The following is a 15678-nucleotide window of genomic DNA, read 5'->3' as shown; positions in this document are numbered from 1 at the left end:
CTGCTACCAACTGCTGGTCTCCGGACTGGAGCGGCGTTGTCCCACGGCGTGCATCAGTAAACAATGGATTTGATAATACCCAACTTGCTGCTACTGCCTCTTACCGACTGTCGTTGTATGGCTGAGACGTCAGTGTGGTGTGTCAAATCGAGTTCATAAAACATTGTAAAAAAACTACCTTGTTCTATGGAAGGGAAGTCCAGCAATGAATTGTAAATTAGATAAGTTGGAAATATTAGAAAGAAGAATCTTGAGGGGAATTTTTGGTCCAAATGAGGTACTTAAGCCTGGAAATTAAAAGCAACGATGAAATATTTCTAAGTACAGGAACATAACAGAAAGAATAGAGAAAATAGTACTGATATTGTTTGGGCATTTATAAGGGATGAATCAAAGTAGGCTGATAAAACAGATCTTCAAGTACTGTCTGACAAAATAAGTGAAGCATCCAGGCCGTCCGCTGTGGCCGAGCGTTTCTAGGCGCTTCAGTCCGGAACCGCGCTGCTGCTACGGTTCCAAGTTCGAATCCTGCCTCGGGCATGGATGTGTGTGATGTCCTTAGGTTAGTTAGGTTGAAGTAGTTCTAAGTCTAGGGGACTGATGACCTCAGATGTTAGTGCTTAGAGTCATTTGAACCATTTGAAGCAGAAGACATGGTCGGATGTCTAAGTAACTTCGTAGGCATACTCACCACCGGCTGGTGTATAATGATTAGATTTGCAGTTCTCTGTGATAAGTAGAAACGCCACCAGAGTGCGTTTTGCCGTTCATTTTTTAGTTTTTTGGTAGGGTTTATAAGGGGTACGAACAGCGTCACATGTTGAGTGATCACTGTGGAGGACAGGACAGGGAGATCTCGGGTACTCGTATGAGATAGCGTTGTCAGCAACTGACAGTGACTGAAAAGCGCCTTCTTGTGGGTCTTCATTTTGCCATCTGGTCGAATCGTGCAATATCCAGATTGTGGGCCTTTCAGAGTTGACAGTGGCCTGATGTTAAGCTTCAGGGAAACGAGAGAGTAGGCATTCTCGTCGTTAAGGTTTCAGTCAACTACCACAACGGAGCATCGCCGTATTGTGCCCCGTTGTTGTTGTTGTGGTCTTCAGTACTGAGACTAGTTCGATGCAGCTCTCCATGCTACTCTATCCTGAGCAAGCTTCTTCATCTCCTAGTACTTACTGCAACCTTCATCCTTCTGAATCTGCTTAGTGTATTCATCTCTTGGTCTCCCTCTACGATTTTTACCCTCCACACTTCCCCCAATGCTAAATTTGTGATCCCTTGATGCCTCAGAACATGTCCTACCAACCGGTCCCTTCTTCTAGTCAAGTTGTGCCACAAACTTCTCTTCTCCCCAATTCTATTCAGTACCTCCTCATTAGTTATGTGATCTACCCATCTAAGTTTCAGCATTCTTCTATAGCACCACATTTCGAAAGCTTCTATTTTCTTCTTGTCCAAACTATTTATCGTCCATGCTTCACTTCCATACATGGCTACACTCCATACAAATACTTTCAGAAACGACTTCCAGACACTTAAATCTATACTCGACGTTAACAAATTTCTCTTCTTTAGAAACGCTTTCCTTGCCATTGCCAGTCTACATTTTATATCCTCTCTACTTCGACCATCATCAGTTATTTTACTCCCCAAATAGCAAAACTCGTTTACTACTTTAAGAGTCTGATTTCCTAATCTAATTCCCTCAGCATCACCCGACTTAACTCGACTACATTCCATTATCCTCGTTTTGCTTTTGTTGATGTTCATCTTATATCCTCCTTTCAAGACACTGTCCATTCCGTTCAACTGCTCTTCCTTTGCTGTCTCTGAGAGAATTACAATATCATCGGCGAACCTCAAAGTTTTTCTTTCTTCTCCATGGACTTTAATACCTACTCTGAACTTTTCTTTTGTTTCCTTTACTGCTTGCTCAATATACAGATTGAATAGCATCGGGGAGAGGCTACAACCTTGTCTCACTCCCTTCCCAACAACTGCTTCCCTTTCATGTCCCTCGACTCTTATAACTGCCATCTGGTTTCTGTACAAATTGTAAATAGCCTTTTGCTCCCTGTATTTTACCCCTGCCACCTTTAGAATTCGAAAGAGTGTATTCCAGTCAACATTGTCAAAAGCTTTCTCTAAGTCCACAAATGCTAGAAATGTGGGTTTGCCTTTCCTTAATCTTCCTTCTAAGATAAGCCGTAGGGTCAGTATTGCCTCTCGTGTTCCAACATTTCTGCGGAATCCAAACTGATCTTCGCCGAGGTCGGCTTCTACCAGTTTTTCCATTCGTCTGTAAAGAATTCGTGTTAGTATTTTGCAGCTGTGACTTACTAAACTGATAGTTCGGTAATTTTCACATCTGTCAATACCTGCTTTCTTTGGGATTGGAATTATTATATTCTTCTTGAAGTCTGACGCCCTTGTATAGACCCTCTATATACCTTTGTGCTTTCCCTTCTTTGCTTAGAACTGGGTTTCCATCTCAGCTCTTGGTATTCGTACAAGTGGCTCTCTTTTCTCCAAAGGTCTCTTTAATTTTGCTGTAGGCAGTACCTATCTTACCCCTAGTGAGATAAGCCTCTACATCCTTACATTTGTCCTCTAGCCATCCCTGCTTAGCCATTTTGCATTTCCTGTCGATATCATTTTTGAGACGTTTGTATTCCTTTTTGCCTACTTCATTTACTGTGTTTTTATATTTTCTCCTTTTATCCATTAAATTCAATATTTCTTCTGTTACCGAAGGATTTCTACTAGCCCTCGTCTTTTTACCTACTTGATCCTCTGCTGCCTTCACTACTTTATCCCTCAGAGCTACCCGTCCTTCTTCTACTGTATTTATTTCCCCCATTCCTGTCAATTGTTCCCTTATGCTCTCCCTGAAACTCTGTACAATCTCTGGTTTAGTCAGTTTATCCAGGTCCCATCTCCTTAAATTCCCACCTTTTTGCATTTTCTTCAGTTTTAATCTACAGTTCATAACCAATAGATTGTGATCAGAGTCCACATCTGCCCCAGGAAATGTCTTACAATTTAAAACCTGGTTCCTATATTTCTGTCTTACAATTATACAATCTATCTGATACCCTCTAGTATCTCCAGGCTTCTTCCAGATATACAATCTTCTTTTATGATTCTTGAACCAAGTGTTAGCTATAATTAAGTTATGCTCTGTGCAGAATTCTACCAGACGGCTTCCTCTTTCATTTCTTAGCCCCAATCCATATTCACCTACTATGTTTCCTTCTCTCCCTTTTCCTACTCTCGAATTCCAGTCACCCATGACTATTAAATTTTCGTCTCCCTTCACTACCTAAATAATTTCTTTTATCTCATCATACCTTTCGTCAATTTCTTCATCATCTGCAGAGCTAGTTGGCATGTGAACTTGTATTACTGTAGTAGGCATGGGCTTCGTGTCTATCGTGACCACAATAATGCGTTCACTATGTTGTTTGTAGCAGCTTACCAGCACTCCTTTTTTTTTATTCATTATTAAACCTACTCCTGCATTACCCCTATTTGATTTTGTATTTATAACCCTATATTCACCTGATCAAAACCTTGTTCCTCTTGCTACCGAACTTCACTAATTCCCACTATATCTAACTTTAACCTATCCATTCCCCTTTTTAAATTTTCTAACCTACCTGCCCGATTAAGGGGTTTGACATTCCATTGTGCCCCATGGACCTCGTAAACCCTTCAATCTGCGACTGCTATCCTAGTACAAGTAATGGACCGCCTGCAACCTTCTGAGTTGTCCTGCACCTTTGACCGGAGTCTAGTAGCAGGCGCACTAGGGAATTACCTGCCATTCCGTTGGCTGCTCTAACACCCCATCACAAACTGCTGTCTCTGGAATAGTGTTGTGAGTGGGGAGCACATTTACCATGACGCTTCTGATGAATGGCATCGCATTCTGTTCAGCGATATGTTGCGGTTCTGCACTACTCCAGACGACGGTCGTCGGCGAGTATGGTGACCACCTGGGGAGAGATCCCATTCTTCCATTGTTTTGGAGAGGCACAGTATGTTACTCCTGGCCTCATGGTGCAGACAGTCATGGCTGAAGGTGACGGAGCGAACTCTGACGGCACAGCAATACATCATGAACATCCTCCGTCCTCATGTGTCACCTCTAATGCAACCATATCGTGGTGACATTTTGCAGCAGGACAACGCGCGTTCACAGATGGTATGTGTTCCCTCCTCGGTGCTTCACACTTTTTTTGATAGGAAATTTAGTTCTGGGGAAAGAAAGGAGTAACAAGCTAGACCTGAGAAATAAAGAAGAATACATAAAAGCAGAAGAAGCAGCAGAGACAGGCAACTTCATTAGGAAAGTGTTTAGTTTAGAAGCAATCTACGGCATAAGCAGGGAAAAGGCGTTAAGTGGTCTGAAAAAAGAAGAAATACACATGGTGAAAAGAACATAGTTGATGAGAATGATCTATAATTAACATCTGGACAATAGTTGGGAAAAACCAATGGGCAAAAATAGAAATTACCGTCAATAAGAGTATCATATCTTTTGAATGTTCAGTGCTTCACCTGCGACTAAGTGGTGCGTATGTTGTGGGGGAATGGCTACATTATCTAGTTTCATTCTGCTTCACCCGAGTTCTAGAAGAACTACTACCACCTTGGGCCAGTTGCCTCAATACCATGCTTCTTGTCTGATGCAAATGTTCATTTTCCAATAAGCTGTGTGTGATGTCTCAAACATAACTCTGTTTCATAAGAGCGATCCTCTTACATACCAAATAATGCGTGTCCTTACTGAAACGTTCATTCGCTGCCGCAGTGTCCAACGATACGAATCAATCGCTCTCAGTGCAACAGAATGTATTCATCTTTCGGACGGAACAAATATTACACGTTTTACTACGACGCATTTAAAAACACTCGATATTATTAAAAGCGAGAAACAATATGATAAAAAGCTTTGAAAATAAACAGTTATTTGAAACTACTTGAGTGAAAATGAACTTTTCCAGACGTATTACAGCGTCATGTATTCATACGGTGAATATTATGGAAATGATGTATCCTTTAGAGAGAAACATAGAGCATCTATCGAAGAACACAATCGAAAGAGAAGCAAAATAGGGTTTAATTTTTTCCAAAAGTGAAAATGTGTGATAGTTTTAATTTTGGAAGAACTTTGAAAATATGTGAATTATATTGTTTGTGAGTTGGGAACAGGCAATCGCCTTATCCTTGAAAGTAAGTTGATGAAGATGATGATGAGGTATAGGAAAAGAGGAGTATTTTGGTTCAGTCATACTCTTCGTACAGTAACCGAAAAAAGAAAATATGGTCAGTGGGCGGAGAAATACTAACGCAACAGTCAGCCAGCGTGAAGTAGGAAATAGTTAAGCTGCCCTGGCCGTCTCCCCCAAAGTCGCAGAATGCGGAAGGTACACTGAACCGACAAAAGTCATGGAATAACCGCTAATATCGTTTCGGACCTCCTTTTGTCAGCACTAGTGCAGCAACTCGACATGGTACGAACTCAAAAAATCGTTGGAGGTCCCCTTTAGAAACACTGAACCACCTGCGTCTATAGCCGCCCATGACAGCTCCGCCAATGCACTGCCCTTTTATACGATGCGTACTCGACGCTATCGCCATTTGTAAACGTGAATATCGCTGTTCCATGACTTTCCCACTTCAGTGTAAAAGCTGCCAGCTGTCAGCCACGCAAAAACGAAGTTTTCTATGCATTGCACCGACCCCCCATGTGCCGCACCACACCTTCGCACAAAACCGACTCCGTTGTGTGGTGTGATAGACCGTAGCTCCTCCAATTTGTCGGATTATTCAGTCGTGTCTCTGACATTTCAGACTGGTCCTGAGATTTATTTTTGCATCAGTAATGTGATAAGAAATGTAAATGTCCATGTTTTAATCCCTTAACCCTTTCTGCGTCTGCGATTCCAAACAGCGTCATTAAGTGTTCCTGGCTTTTTTGAGCTTCCCAATGCTTCAATGATACCGTTTGGCATCGCTTCACGTAGTTCCAAGTTTGGCCAACAGATCACAGTGGCGTTTGCTTTCGTGACTCGCGGTTTGTTTGAAGTGCAGAACAGAGAAGTGTTGTGAGTTGTGCTACTGCATTTGTGAGTGAACAATAACTGTTGTGTCTAGTTTTATTCTGTGTATAGTGAAATTCTTGGTTATGGAATCAACTTTACGTAGTTCCTCAAGGGTAAGGGAAAGAAATACGGTAAGTTTACAATACAACTATGTATGCATTTTTTTGTGTAATTATTATGTAATTTCTAATGATGCCATTTGGAATCATTATTTTATTTATTAACCAATAGCTTCAAAAGAACGTTTGCAATGGATATGGCATATGTGCAACATGTACAGTAAATATTCATCACAAAAATATTTTCCCCAATTTTTTTTTCTAAATGTGACGCACAAAGGGTTAATTTATTTTCACTGTGTCCTTGCATGTCAGATTTTCAGTTTATCGTACATCCTAAAACTTAGCAGTCATTCAGTCAACCGTTTTCCGCTGGAAAATTATGTGAATGAAGTATTTATTCTTGAATATCTGAAAAGGGTGTATTGAAGTATCATTATGTGCAAGTCTCAGGTCCTCAGGTAGTGCCTAGAATATCATCAAATAGCCCACTTTCAACCTCGTATAGTTTATCGAGTACTAGAAAGCTACACACAAGGTAAGGTATTACGCGCGAATCTGACGTATACCAACAGTTGTTTAAAAGAAATTTCTGCCATTTGACTGCAAATTACTATTCTTTTATTCCACACACTCATGATTTAGACTTTATAGCCATTCTTAAGGGCATGTTGAATTGAAAAATAATGAAGCATACATATCATGCAGGGTACAGCAAACAAGGCGTAATTACGTATTTGAAAACACTGCTTAAATGTGACAATATATCTGACCAACCTGTGTAACATGTCGTCCTCAAAAACCATATTACTCGTCTTACAAACCAATTGACGTATTACAGGATATGAGTACAAGTCGAAGCTACATAGTAACGTAATGAATTACCAAGAACACACAATATGGCTCATTTAACAGCCAATACATTGCTGTCATGCACATCCATCAAATCCGTGCATCAGGTGAAGTTAACATTTGTCAAAGCAATGGTAGTGGTCCAAACAAAGCGGCACCACTGTATGAACCAAGTGATCTTTGGAATAGCATATGCATTACCGGGAAAGGGAAGGTGGCTATTTATTTGGCTCAGTGCTTAGCACATCCCTGTGATACACGCGCACTACAGCCTCTTACAGATATACAATGTAATACTTCGTACTCACAGTGTACATATAATGATTTTAGATGTACAACAAAACTTCATCTCAAAAATGAGTGCATGGATGCAGTATTATAGAATCAAAAATGCAGTTACTCCTGGTGACTTACATAAAATAAATTACAAATATGCAAGGGCATGCAAGATGAGACTTATGTAAGTCTCCAGGAGTCAGTGCATTATTATACTATAGTACTGCATCTGCGCGATCATTTCTGAGGTCAGATTATCTTGTACATCTGAAATGGCTATATTTACACTGTGAATACGGAGTAATACATTGTATCGCTGTAAGAAGCTGTTACGATCTTGTATCACAGCATTGTGTCGAACAGCTATTCAAATAAACATCCTCTTTCTTTTTCCTCGTAATGCCACCGGTAACTCAAAAGATCACTTCGCTTACAGAGTGGTGCCGTGTTGGTGCGACCTCTGCCATTGTTTTGCTAAATGTTAACGTCAGCTAATGCACGGATGAGATAAATGTACGTTACAGCAATGTATTGTCTGTTAAAACACTGTGCACAATGTCAGCAATATTAAATATCTTTGATAGGTGTTCGTATCCTATTTTACTAAAACTGATTTTTTAAGACCTTAAATACGTTTTTCGACGGTCTAGCACCAACTTTAATTCTTTTCACTTATCCCACTCCACGTCGGAGCTCCTCTCTTCCTTTCCCTCTCCATTCCCGCACAACACACTACTCCTCAATCTCTGTATGTGTGTCTGTCAGTACCTGCCTCAACTCCTACCTCTCATCTCCACAGTTTTCCTATCTAATAGACCACTATCTTTCTAGCCACATCCCTCAACCCTATGGAACATACCCTCTCCTGCGGCAATACTTCTCACCATAGTGCAGTTCCTCCAGATTTTGTGTGAAAGTGCAGTGCTTCAGTGTTCTTATCAAAAGAATTTCACCCTCCTACGATGTGTTTTTAAAATGCACGTATTTTCGTTTTTTAAAACCATTTGTCTTTGATTTTTAATTCAAAGTAGAAAAAAGCCCCAAATTTTCTTTCTATTTCTGATAATAACTAAAAAAAATCGCTTGGCTAAAGAGCGGAGAACTGTACTGGTGACGGTCCTCCCCTGCCCATATGGAACGAGAAAAAAAAATTCGACAGTGACATGTCACGTAGAAAGGTAACTTATATTCTAAGATATATTTAAATGTTTATTTTAAATGGCTCTAAGCACTATGGCACTTAAGATCTGAGGTCATCAGTCCCCTAGACTTAGAACTACTTAAACCTAACTAACCTAAGGACATCACACACATCCATGCCCAAGGCAGCATTCGAACCTGCGACAGTAGCAGCAGCGCGGTTCCAGACTTAAGCGCCTAGAACCGCTCGGCCACAAAGGCTGGCCATAAGGTATAAGTATTGTTTTGGAATACGTAATGTTTATTGTTTCCTAAGCACTGTACTGTATGATATGCACGCTTTATTAATTTTTATCTTAACATTTACCCGAGAACGGCTATAAAGTCTAAATCATGGTTGTGTGACGTAAATGAACAGTCGTTTCAGTCAAATTGTAAGTAGGCTGTTTAGGTTTTTATGTTCGTAACGCTACGTAGCGCTCTGTATGAAAATAACTGACTGTGCTGTGTGCAGTCTGTGGCTGTTCGGCACTGTTGGAATATTCACTACTGTAGTGGCGGGCAGTAGGATGTGAACAGCGCGTAGCGTTAGACAGTTGGAGGTGAGCCGCCAGCAGTGCTGGATGTGGGAAGACAGATGCCAGAGTTTTGAGAGGTTACTATAAGCGGACGGTCTGGACGTGTGTCCGCCAGAGAAAGGAAATTTGTAAAGATGGAGGTCATGGATTGATATATACAGGGTGTTACAAAAAGGTATGGCCAAACTTTCAGGAAACATTCCCCACACACAAATAAAGAAAAGATGTTATGTGGACATGTGTCCGGAAACGCTTAATTTCCATGTTAGAGGTCATTTTAGTTTCGTCAGTATGTACTGTACTTACTCGATTTTCACAATCAACATGTCTGGGCTGACGAGAATCCACACGCAATTGTGCAATCACGTCATCAACACAGATTTTCTGTGAACTTTTGGGGAGGCATTGTTGGTGATGTCTTGATTGGGCCCCATGTTCTTCCACCAACGCTCAATGGAGCACGCAATCATGATTTCATACGGGATACTCTACCTGTGCTGCTAGAACATGTGCCTTTACAAGTACGACACAACATGTGGTTCATGCACGATGGAGCTCCTGCACATTTCAGTCGAAGTGTTCGTACGTTTCTCAACAACAGATTCAGTGACCGATGGATTGGTAGAGGCGGACCAATTCCATGGCCTCCACGCTCTCCTGACCTCAACCCTCTTGACTTTCATTTATGGGGGCATTTGAAAGCTCTTGTCTACGCAACCCCGGTACCAAATGTAGAGACTTTTCGTGCTCGTATTGTGGACGGCTGTGATACAATACGCCATTCTCCAGGGCTGCATCAGCGCATCAGGGATTCCATGCGACGGAGGGTGGATGCATGTATCCTCATTAACAGAGGACATTTTGGACATTTCCTGTAACAAAGTGTTTGAAGACACGCTGGTACGTTCTGTTGCTGTGTGTTTCCATTCCATGATTAATGTGATTTGAAGAGAAGTAATAAAATGATCTCTAACATGGAAAGTAAGCGTTTCCGGACACATGTCCACATAACATATTTTCTTTCTTTGTGTGTGAGGAATGTTTCCTGAAAGTTTGGTCGTACTTTTTTGTATATATATATATATATACGAGGGCAGTTCAATAAGTAATGCAACACATTTTTTTTCTCGGCCAATTTTGGTTGAAAAAACCGGAAATTTCTTGTGGAATATTTTCAAACATTCCCGCTTCGTCTCGTATAGTTTCATTGACTTCCGACAGGTGGCAGCGCTGTACGGAGCTGTTAAAATGGCGTCTGTAACGGATGTGCGTTGCAAACAACGGGCACTGATCGAGTTTCTTTTGGCGGAAAACCAGGGCATCTCAGATATTCATAGGCGCTTGCAGAATGTCTACGGTGATCTGGCAGTGGACAAAAGCACGGTGAGTCGTTGGGCAAAGCGTGTGTCATCATCGCCGCAAGGTCAAGCAAGACTGTCTGATCTCCCGCGTGCGGGCCGGCCGTGCACAGGAGTGACTCCTGCAATGGTGGAGCGTGCGAGCACACTCGTTCGAGATGATCGACGGATCACCATCAAACAACTCAGTGCTCAACTTGACATCTCTGTTGGTAGTGCTGTCACAGTTGTTCACCAGTTGGGATATTCAAAGGTTTGTTCCCGCTGGGTCCCTCGTTGTCTAACCGAACACCATAAAGAGCAAAGGAGAACCATCTGTGCGGAATTGCTTGCTCATCATGTGGCTGAGGTTGACAATTTCTTGTCAAAGATTGTTACAGGCGATGAAACATGGGTTCATCACTTCGAACCTGAAACAAAACGGCAATCAATGGAGTGGCGCCACACCCACTCCCCTACCAAGAAAAAGTATAAAGCCATACCCTCAGCCGGTAAAGTCATGGTTACAGTCTTCTGGGACGCTGAAGGGGTTATTCTGTTCGATGTCCTTCCCCATGGTCAAACGATCAACTCTGAAGTGTATTGTGCTACTCTTCAGAAATTGAAGAAACGACTTCAGCGTGTTCGTAGGTACAAAAAACTAAACGAACTTCTCCTTCTTCATGACAACGCAAGACCTCACACAAGTCTTCGCATCCGAGAGGAGCTCACAAAACTTCAGTGGACTGTTCTTCCTCATGCACCCTACAGCCCCGATCTCGCACCGTCGGATTTCCATATGTTTGGCCCAATGAAGGACGCAATCCGTGGGAGGCACTACGCGGACGATGAAGAAGTTATTCATGCAGTACGACGTTGGCTCCGACATCGACCAGTGGAATGGTACCGTGCAGGCATACAGGCCCTCATTTCAAGGTGGCGTAAGGCCGTAGCATTGAATGTAGATTACGTTGGAAAATAGTGTTGTGTAGCTAAAAGATTGGGGAATAACCTGGTGTATTTCAATGCTGAATAAAACAACCCCTGTTTCAGAAAAAAAATGTGTTGCATTACTTATTTAACTGCCCTCGTATATATATATAATTACTTTTGAACGTTATTAAGGTAAAGACATTGTTTGTTCTCTATCAAAATCTTTCATTTGCTAACTATGCCTATCAGTAGTTAGTGCCTTCAGTAGCTAGAATCTTTTATTTAGATGGCAGTAGTGGCGCTCGCTGTATTGCAGCGGTTCGAGTAACGAAGATTTTTGTGGGGTAAGTGATTCATGAAAGGTATAGGTTATTGTCAGTCAGGGCCATTCTTCTGTAGGTATTATTGAAAGTCAGAGTGTGTTCGCTAAAAATATTGTGTGTCAGTTTAGTGATGATCAGAGTAAGTAAAGAGAAAACTCGCCAGGGTAGCCGAGAGCGCTAACGCGGTGCTCCCTGGACTCGGGTAGGTGCACCGGCCACGGATCGAATCCGCCCGGGGATTAACGACGACGGCCTGTGTACCGGCCAGTCTGGATGTGCTTTTTAGGCGGTTTTCCACACCCTCCTAGGTGAATACCGGGCCGGTCCCCACGTCCCGCCTCAGTTACACGGCTCGCATACATTTGAAACACTCTTTCACGATTTCCACTTGACGCAGACAGCTGGGGTACACTATTTCCGTTCCGGGGGTATGGGGTGGCGGCAGGAAGGGCATCCGGCCACCCCTTACAACTAAACATGCCAAATCCGTACTTAACCCTGCCGACCCTGTGCACAATGCAGGATATAGGCGGTAGCGAAATAAAGGAGAAGAAAGAAAGAATAAGTAAAGAGAAAACTGTTTGAGTACGTAGAGTTTTGCTCAGCTGTTTGAAAATCAAATAACGTAAGAGGTTTTCCAGCACTGTCATTTTTAAATTTTTCTATGGGAACGTTACAAAATTTACATGAATTTTGTGTTGCACGAAGGAAGAACCGTTGAGACATTTTTATGCGTGGCATTAAGATCTTTGAGTCAGCATAGTGAGTGGGAAAGTGTGGTAGAAAAGGAAACTGTGACGTACCTTACACATGACGTCCCCAAATGGCCAGTTGCCGAGGTTGATGGTGATGAGGAGGAAGGGGATGCCGATGAGGAAGCACTCGTCGGCGACCGCGAGGTTCACGATGTACATGTTGGTGACTGTCTGCATCTTGGAGAAGCGCAGCACCACGTAGATGACGAGCGTGTTGCCGAGCAGGCCCACGATGCACACGATGCCGTACAGGAACTGCGTCACCGTGTACAGCGTCGGCTGGTGCATGTCGCACGAGAAGTTGCCCATCATGCCGGGGTGGCCCGGGCCCAGGTCGATGGCGTCCGCGGGCGTCGAGAAGTTGGCGTCGTCGGCGAGCAGCGTCGTCGACAGGCTGCTGCCCGCCTCCGAGATGCCCAGCGTCGAGGACGACGCCGTCGAGTTGAGCAACAGGCCCACGAAGTCGCTCGTGTTGGCCATGGCGGCTCTTCTTCTCTCGGTGCGTGGCCTCCTGAGTTTTCAAGCGCTCGTGCGGCTCCAACAACAAGGGTCGCTACTACACTGCAACCGTCTCAAAATCGTGTTCAACTGACTGGCGAATAACAACGAGGCGAAATAGTAACTGTATTATTCCAGTCGCACAGCTCCAGTTCACTTCCAGAAAGAATCAAATTGATATGCGGGCAGGTCAGTTAGTTCAGGAAGCTATCGGCAGCTGCAGTCCTCGACAACATGCCGACGACCATGTCTCGTTCGCGCCCCATCTCCGCTGTCGTATCATCTTGTGGCCGCATAAGGACCGTAAGACTCGTAGAAGCTCCATCAGCTATCCGAGGTTGCAGTAGAATGATTCACCTGTAATGAAATAAAATACATTTTCCGAAAATTCACAAACAACGTAGTCTCAATCAAAAATATTTTAAAAAGTCAAGATACTCCTCTCCTTCAAAAAACTTTTACTGGCTAGATTACGCACATATATTAAAATTAAAATCTGATGACTAGGCTAGTTTTAACTGTCAATGCTCGTATTAGACGAAGGTCAATCAAAATGTGTGTATACCAGTAATAATCAATCGTGCAATAACATGTACTTGTTTGTGAGCAAGTTAAATAAGTAATTTAGTGGTAACAACAACAACAAAACTGAAACTGGTTTATACCATGGTAGTATAAGACACAGGTTGAACAAAGCCTAGTTGTACGAGCAAGAACCATATTATGTAGTAACTTGCGCTCATGTAAGAGGCAAGTTCAGTGAAATTTTTTTTTTAGTTTTAACAGCACAGTAAAAATGAGTCTGGTTCTACACCATGGGTTGTAAAATCATAGACAAACGTAAAATACAAACAGGCCATCGTTACGTCATATAACTTGTCGACAGCAATAGAAAATGTTATCCAATCAAAGCCGTAACATATCTGAATTATGGCATACATGATGTAACAATATGTTATGTTTGCCAACGTTTTTATTACCGATGTTGTGGAACCAGGCTTGTTATACCAGTGCAAGATGATGCATGGTATGGTTTTCATGGGTACATTTAGATTTGTTCAACCTGCATCTCATTCTAGCATGGTATAGAACCAGTCTTAATTTTGTCATTGCTGTTACGACTTAATTTGTTATTCAACTTGCCTCTTACACAATTACAAATTATTGCGTGATATGGTTATCACTGGTATATCTAATTTTTGTTCAACATGCGTCCAATACGAGCATGATCTAAGAGTGGTTACATTGCCAACTGAATATCGTTTAGTCATTTTTTTAAAATTTTTATATGTGCCGATATGTTTTAAAAAAGATTTTTTACATTTTAATATTTAAATTTTGACATTTTAGTAAATTACATAACATCGCTTTTTCCTTCCCTAAAAATGTCAGGCATTACTAATACTCCTTGTCAACTAACAATATATTTTTCATTCTCTAGATTTCAACACCTATTAAGCTGCTATTTTTCATTTTGTGGTTTTCTGTTAATGCAGTCCGACGAGTTACAGGATACAGTACAATTAATGGCTGAAACTAACCCCGATGAAGGTATACAATAGAATCAAAAAAGTTACAGTAATCATGAGTACGTGTACCAAACGTTTGTGAAATAACTGCGAATGTGTGGTGTCCTAGTTAGTAGAACTGTATTCGATAGCAAACTTTTCGATTAAGTCCCACCTAAATGGGCTCAAACGTCACTCTTACCCATCACTGGGGAATGTGGTACTTGCATGATGTGGAGTAACACGACAGATAAGGCGTCGATATGCTCCGACATCGATAGGCCGAGCAGGGCCTATACCTTCGCCTCCAGGATTATTTAATCTTAATCCTCGAGATTTTTCTGTCTGGTGTTATCTCAAAAGTGCAGTGTACAGCACTTCTGTTGAAAGGTTGCAGTACTGAAGCGGCGAAATGTAAAGTTTTGGCAAGATTTATGAAATGAACCGGAGGTATTTGAAAGAAACTGTAACTCACTGCAGAGACGAGTTTAGTATTGCAAACAAACGCGAGGGCACTAAACGTCTATTTTATTAGGTATGACTGTACACAAAATATCCACGTATAACGTGCTGATGTAGTATTTCTTGTTAAGGTAGACCATGGATGAAATCGGAATCCAGTTATTTGGGGCTTTACTCGAAGACGCTTGTACTAGATAGGATTCTATTTCATATTGAAATCAGTCATGGCTCGAAATAACACACTTGTACCTACAAGTTTCTTGCAAACGCATTCTTTGCGGACCCGTCTTTACTGGACTACTTTTTTTTCTCAGATTAGCATTTAGTTTGACCTGTGTCAATTTTCTTTGTTAATTCCGATACACCCTGGACGTTTAATCATCAAATAATGGTACTTTACATATTTTTTGAAGTATGGGTAAGGTTCAAAATGGTTCAAATGGCTCTGAGCACTATAGGACTTAACTTCTGAGGCCATCAGTCCCCTAGAACATAGAATTACTTAAATCTATTTAACCTAAGGACATCACACACATCCATGCCCGAGGCAGGATTCGAACCTGCGACCGCAACGGTCGCGCGGTTTCAGACTGTAGCGCCTAGAACCGCTCTGCCACTCCGGCTGGCTTATGGATAAGGCATTGGTTTATATAGATCACAACGCTGTTACGTTAGTTTTATGCAATGTACCTGGATATTTCAAACGATTGTAGAAGTGAAGAAATTTTAGAGACTGGGTAAAGAAAAATCATGAATGGAACCTCACTGGGTTCAATTTACTGGCCCTACCTATTCCTTATGTATGTGAATGACTTTCTACTTAACGTTTACGAAAGACAGTTCG

General features: G+C 41.9%; 1 protein-coding gene across 1 annotated transcript in view; it reads right to left on the bottom strand.

Moving 5' to 3' along the window:
- Nucleotides 1–15678, bottom strand: part of LOC126090607 (somatostatin receptor type 2-like) — a 556431-nt gene that overhangs the window by 55144 nt on the left and 485609 nt on the right. Inside the window, exon 3 of the mRNA XM_049906999.1 lies at nucleotides 12415–13221. Coding sequence (XP_049762956.1) covers nucleotides 12415–12846 — 432 coding nt within the window. The 5' untranslated portion in view covers nucleotides 12847–13221. The remainder of the gene's footprint in view (nucleotides 1–12414; nucleotides 13222–15678) is intronic.

Source organism: Schistocerca cancellata, chromosome 1 (assembly GCF_023864275.1).
Source record: "Schistocerca cancellata isolate TAMUIC-IGC-003103 chromosome 1, iqSchCanc2.1, whole genome shotgun sequence".
NCBI lineage: Eukaryota > Metazoa > Arthropoda > Insecta > Orthoptera > Acrididae > Schistocerca > Schistocerca cancellata.
Note: the sequence above shows the minus strand (reverse complement) of the source record. Positions and strands in the feature narration are given on the sequence as shown.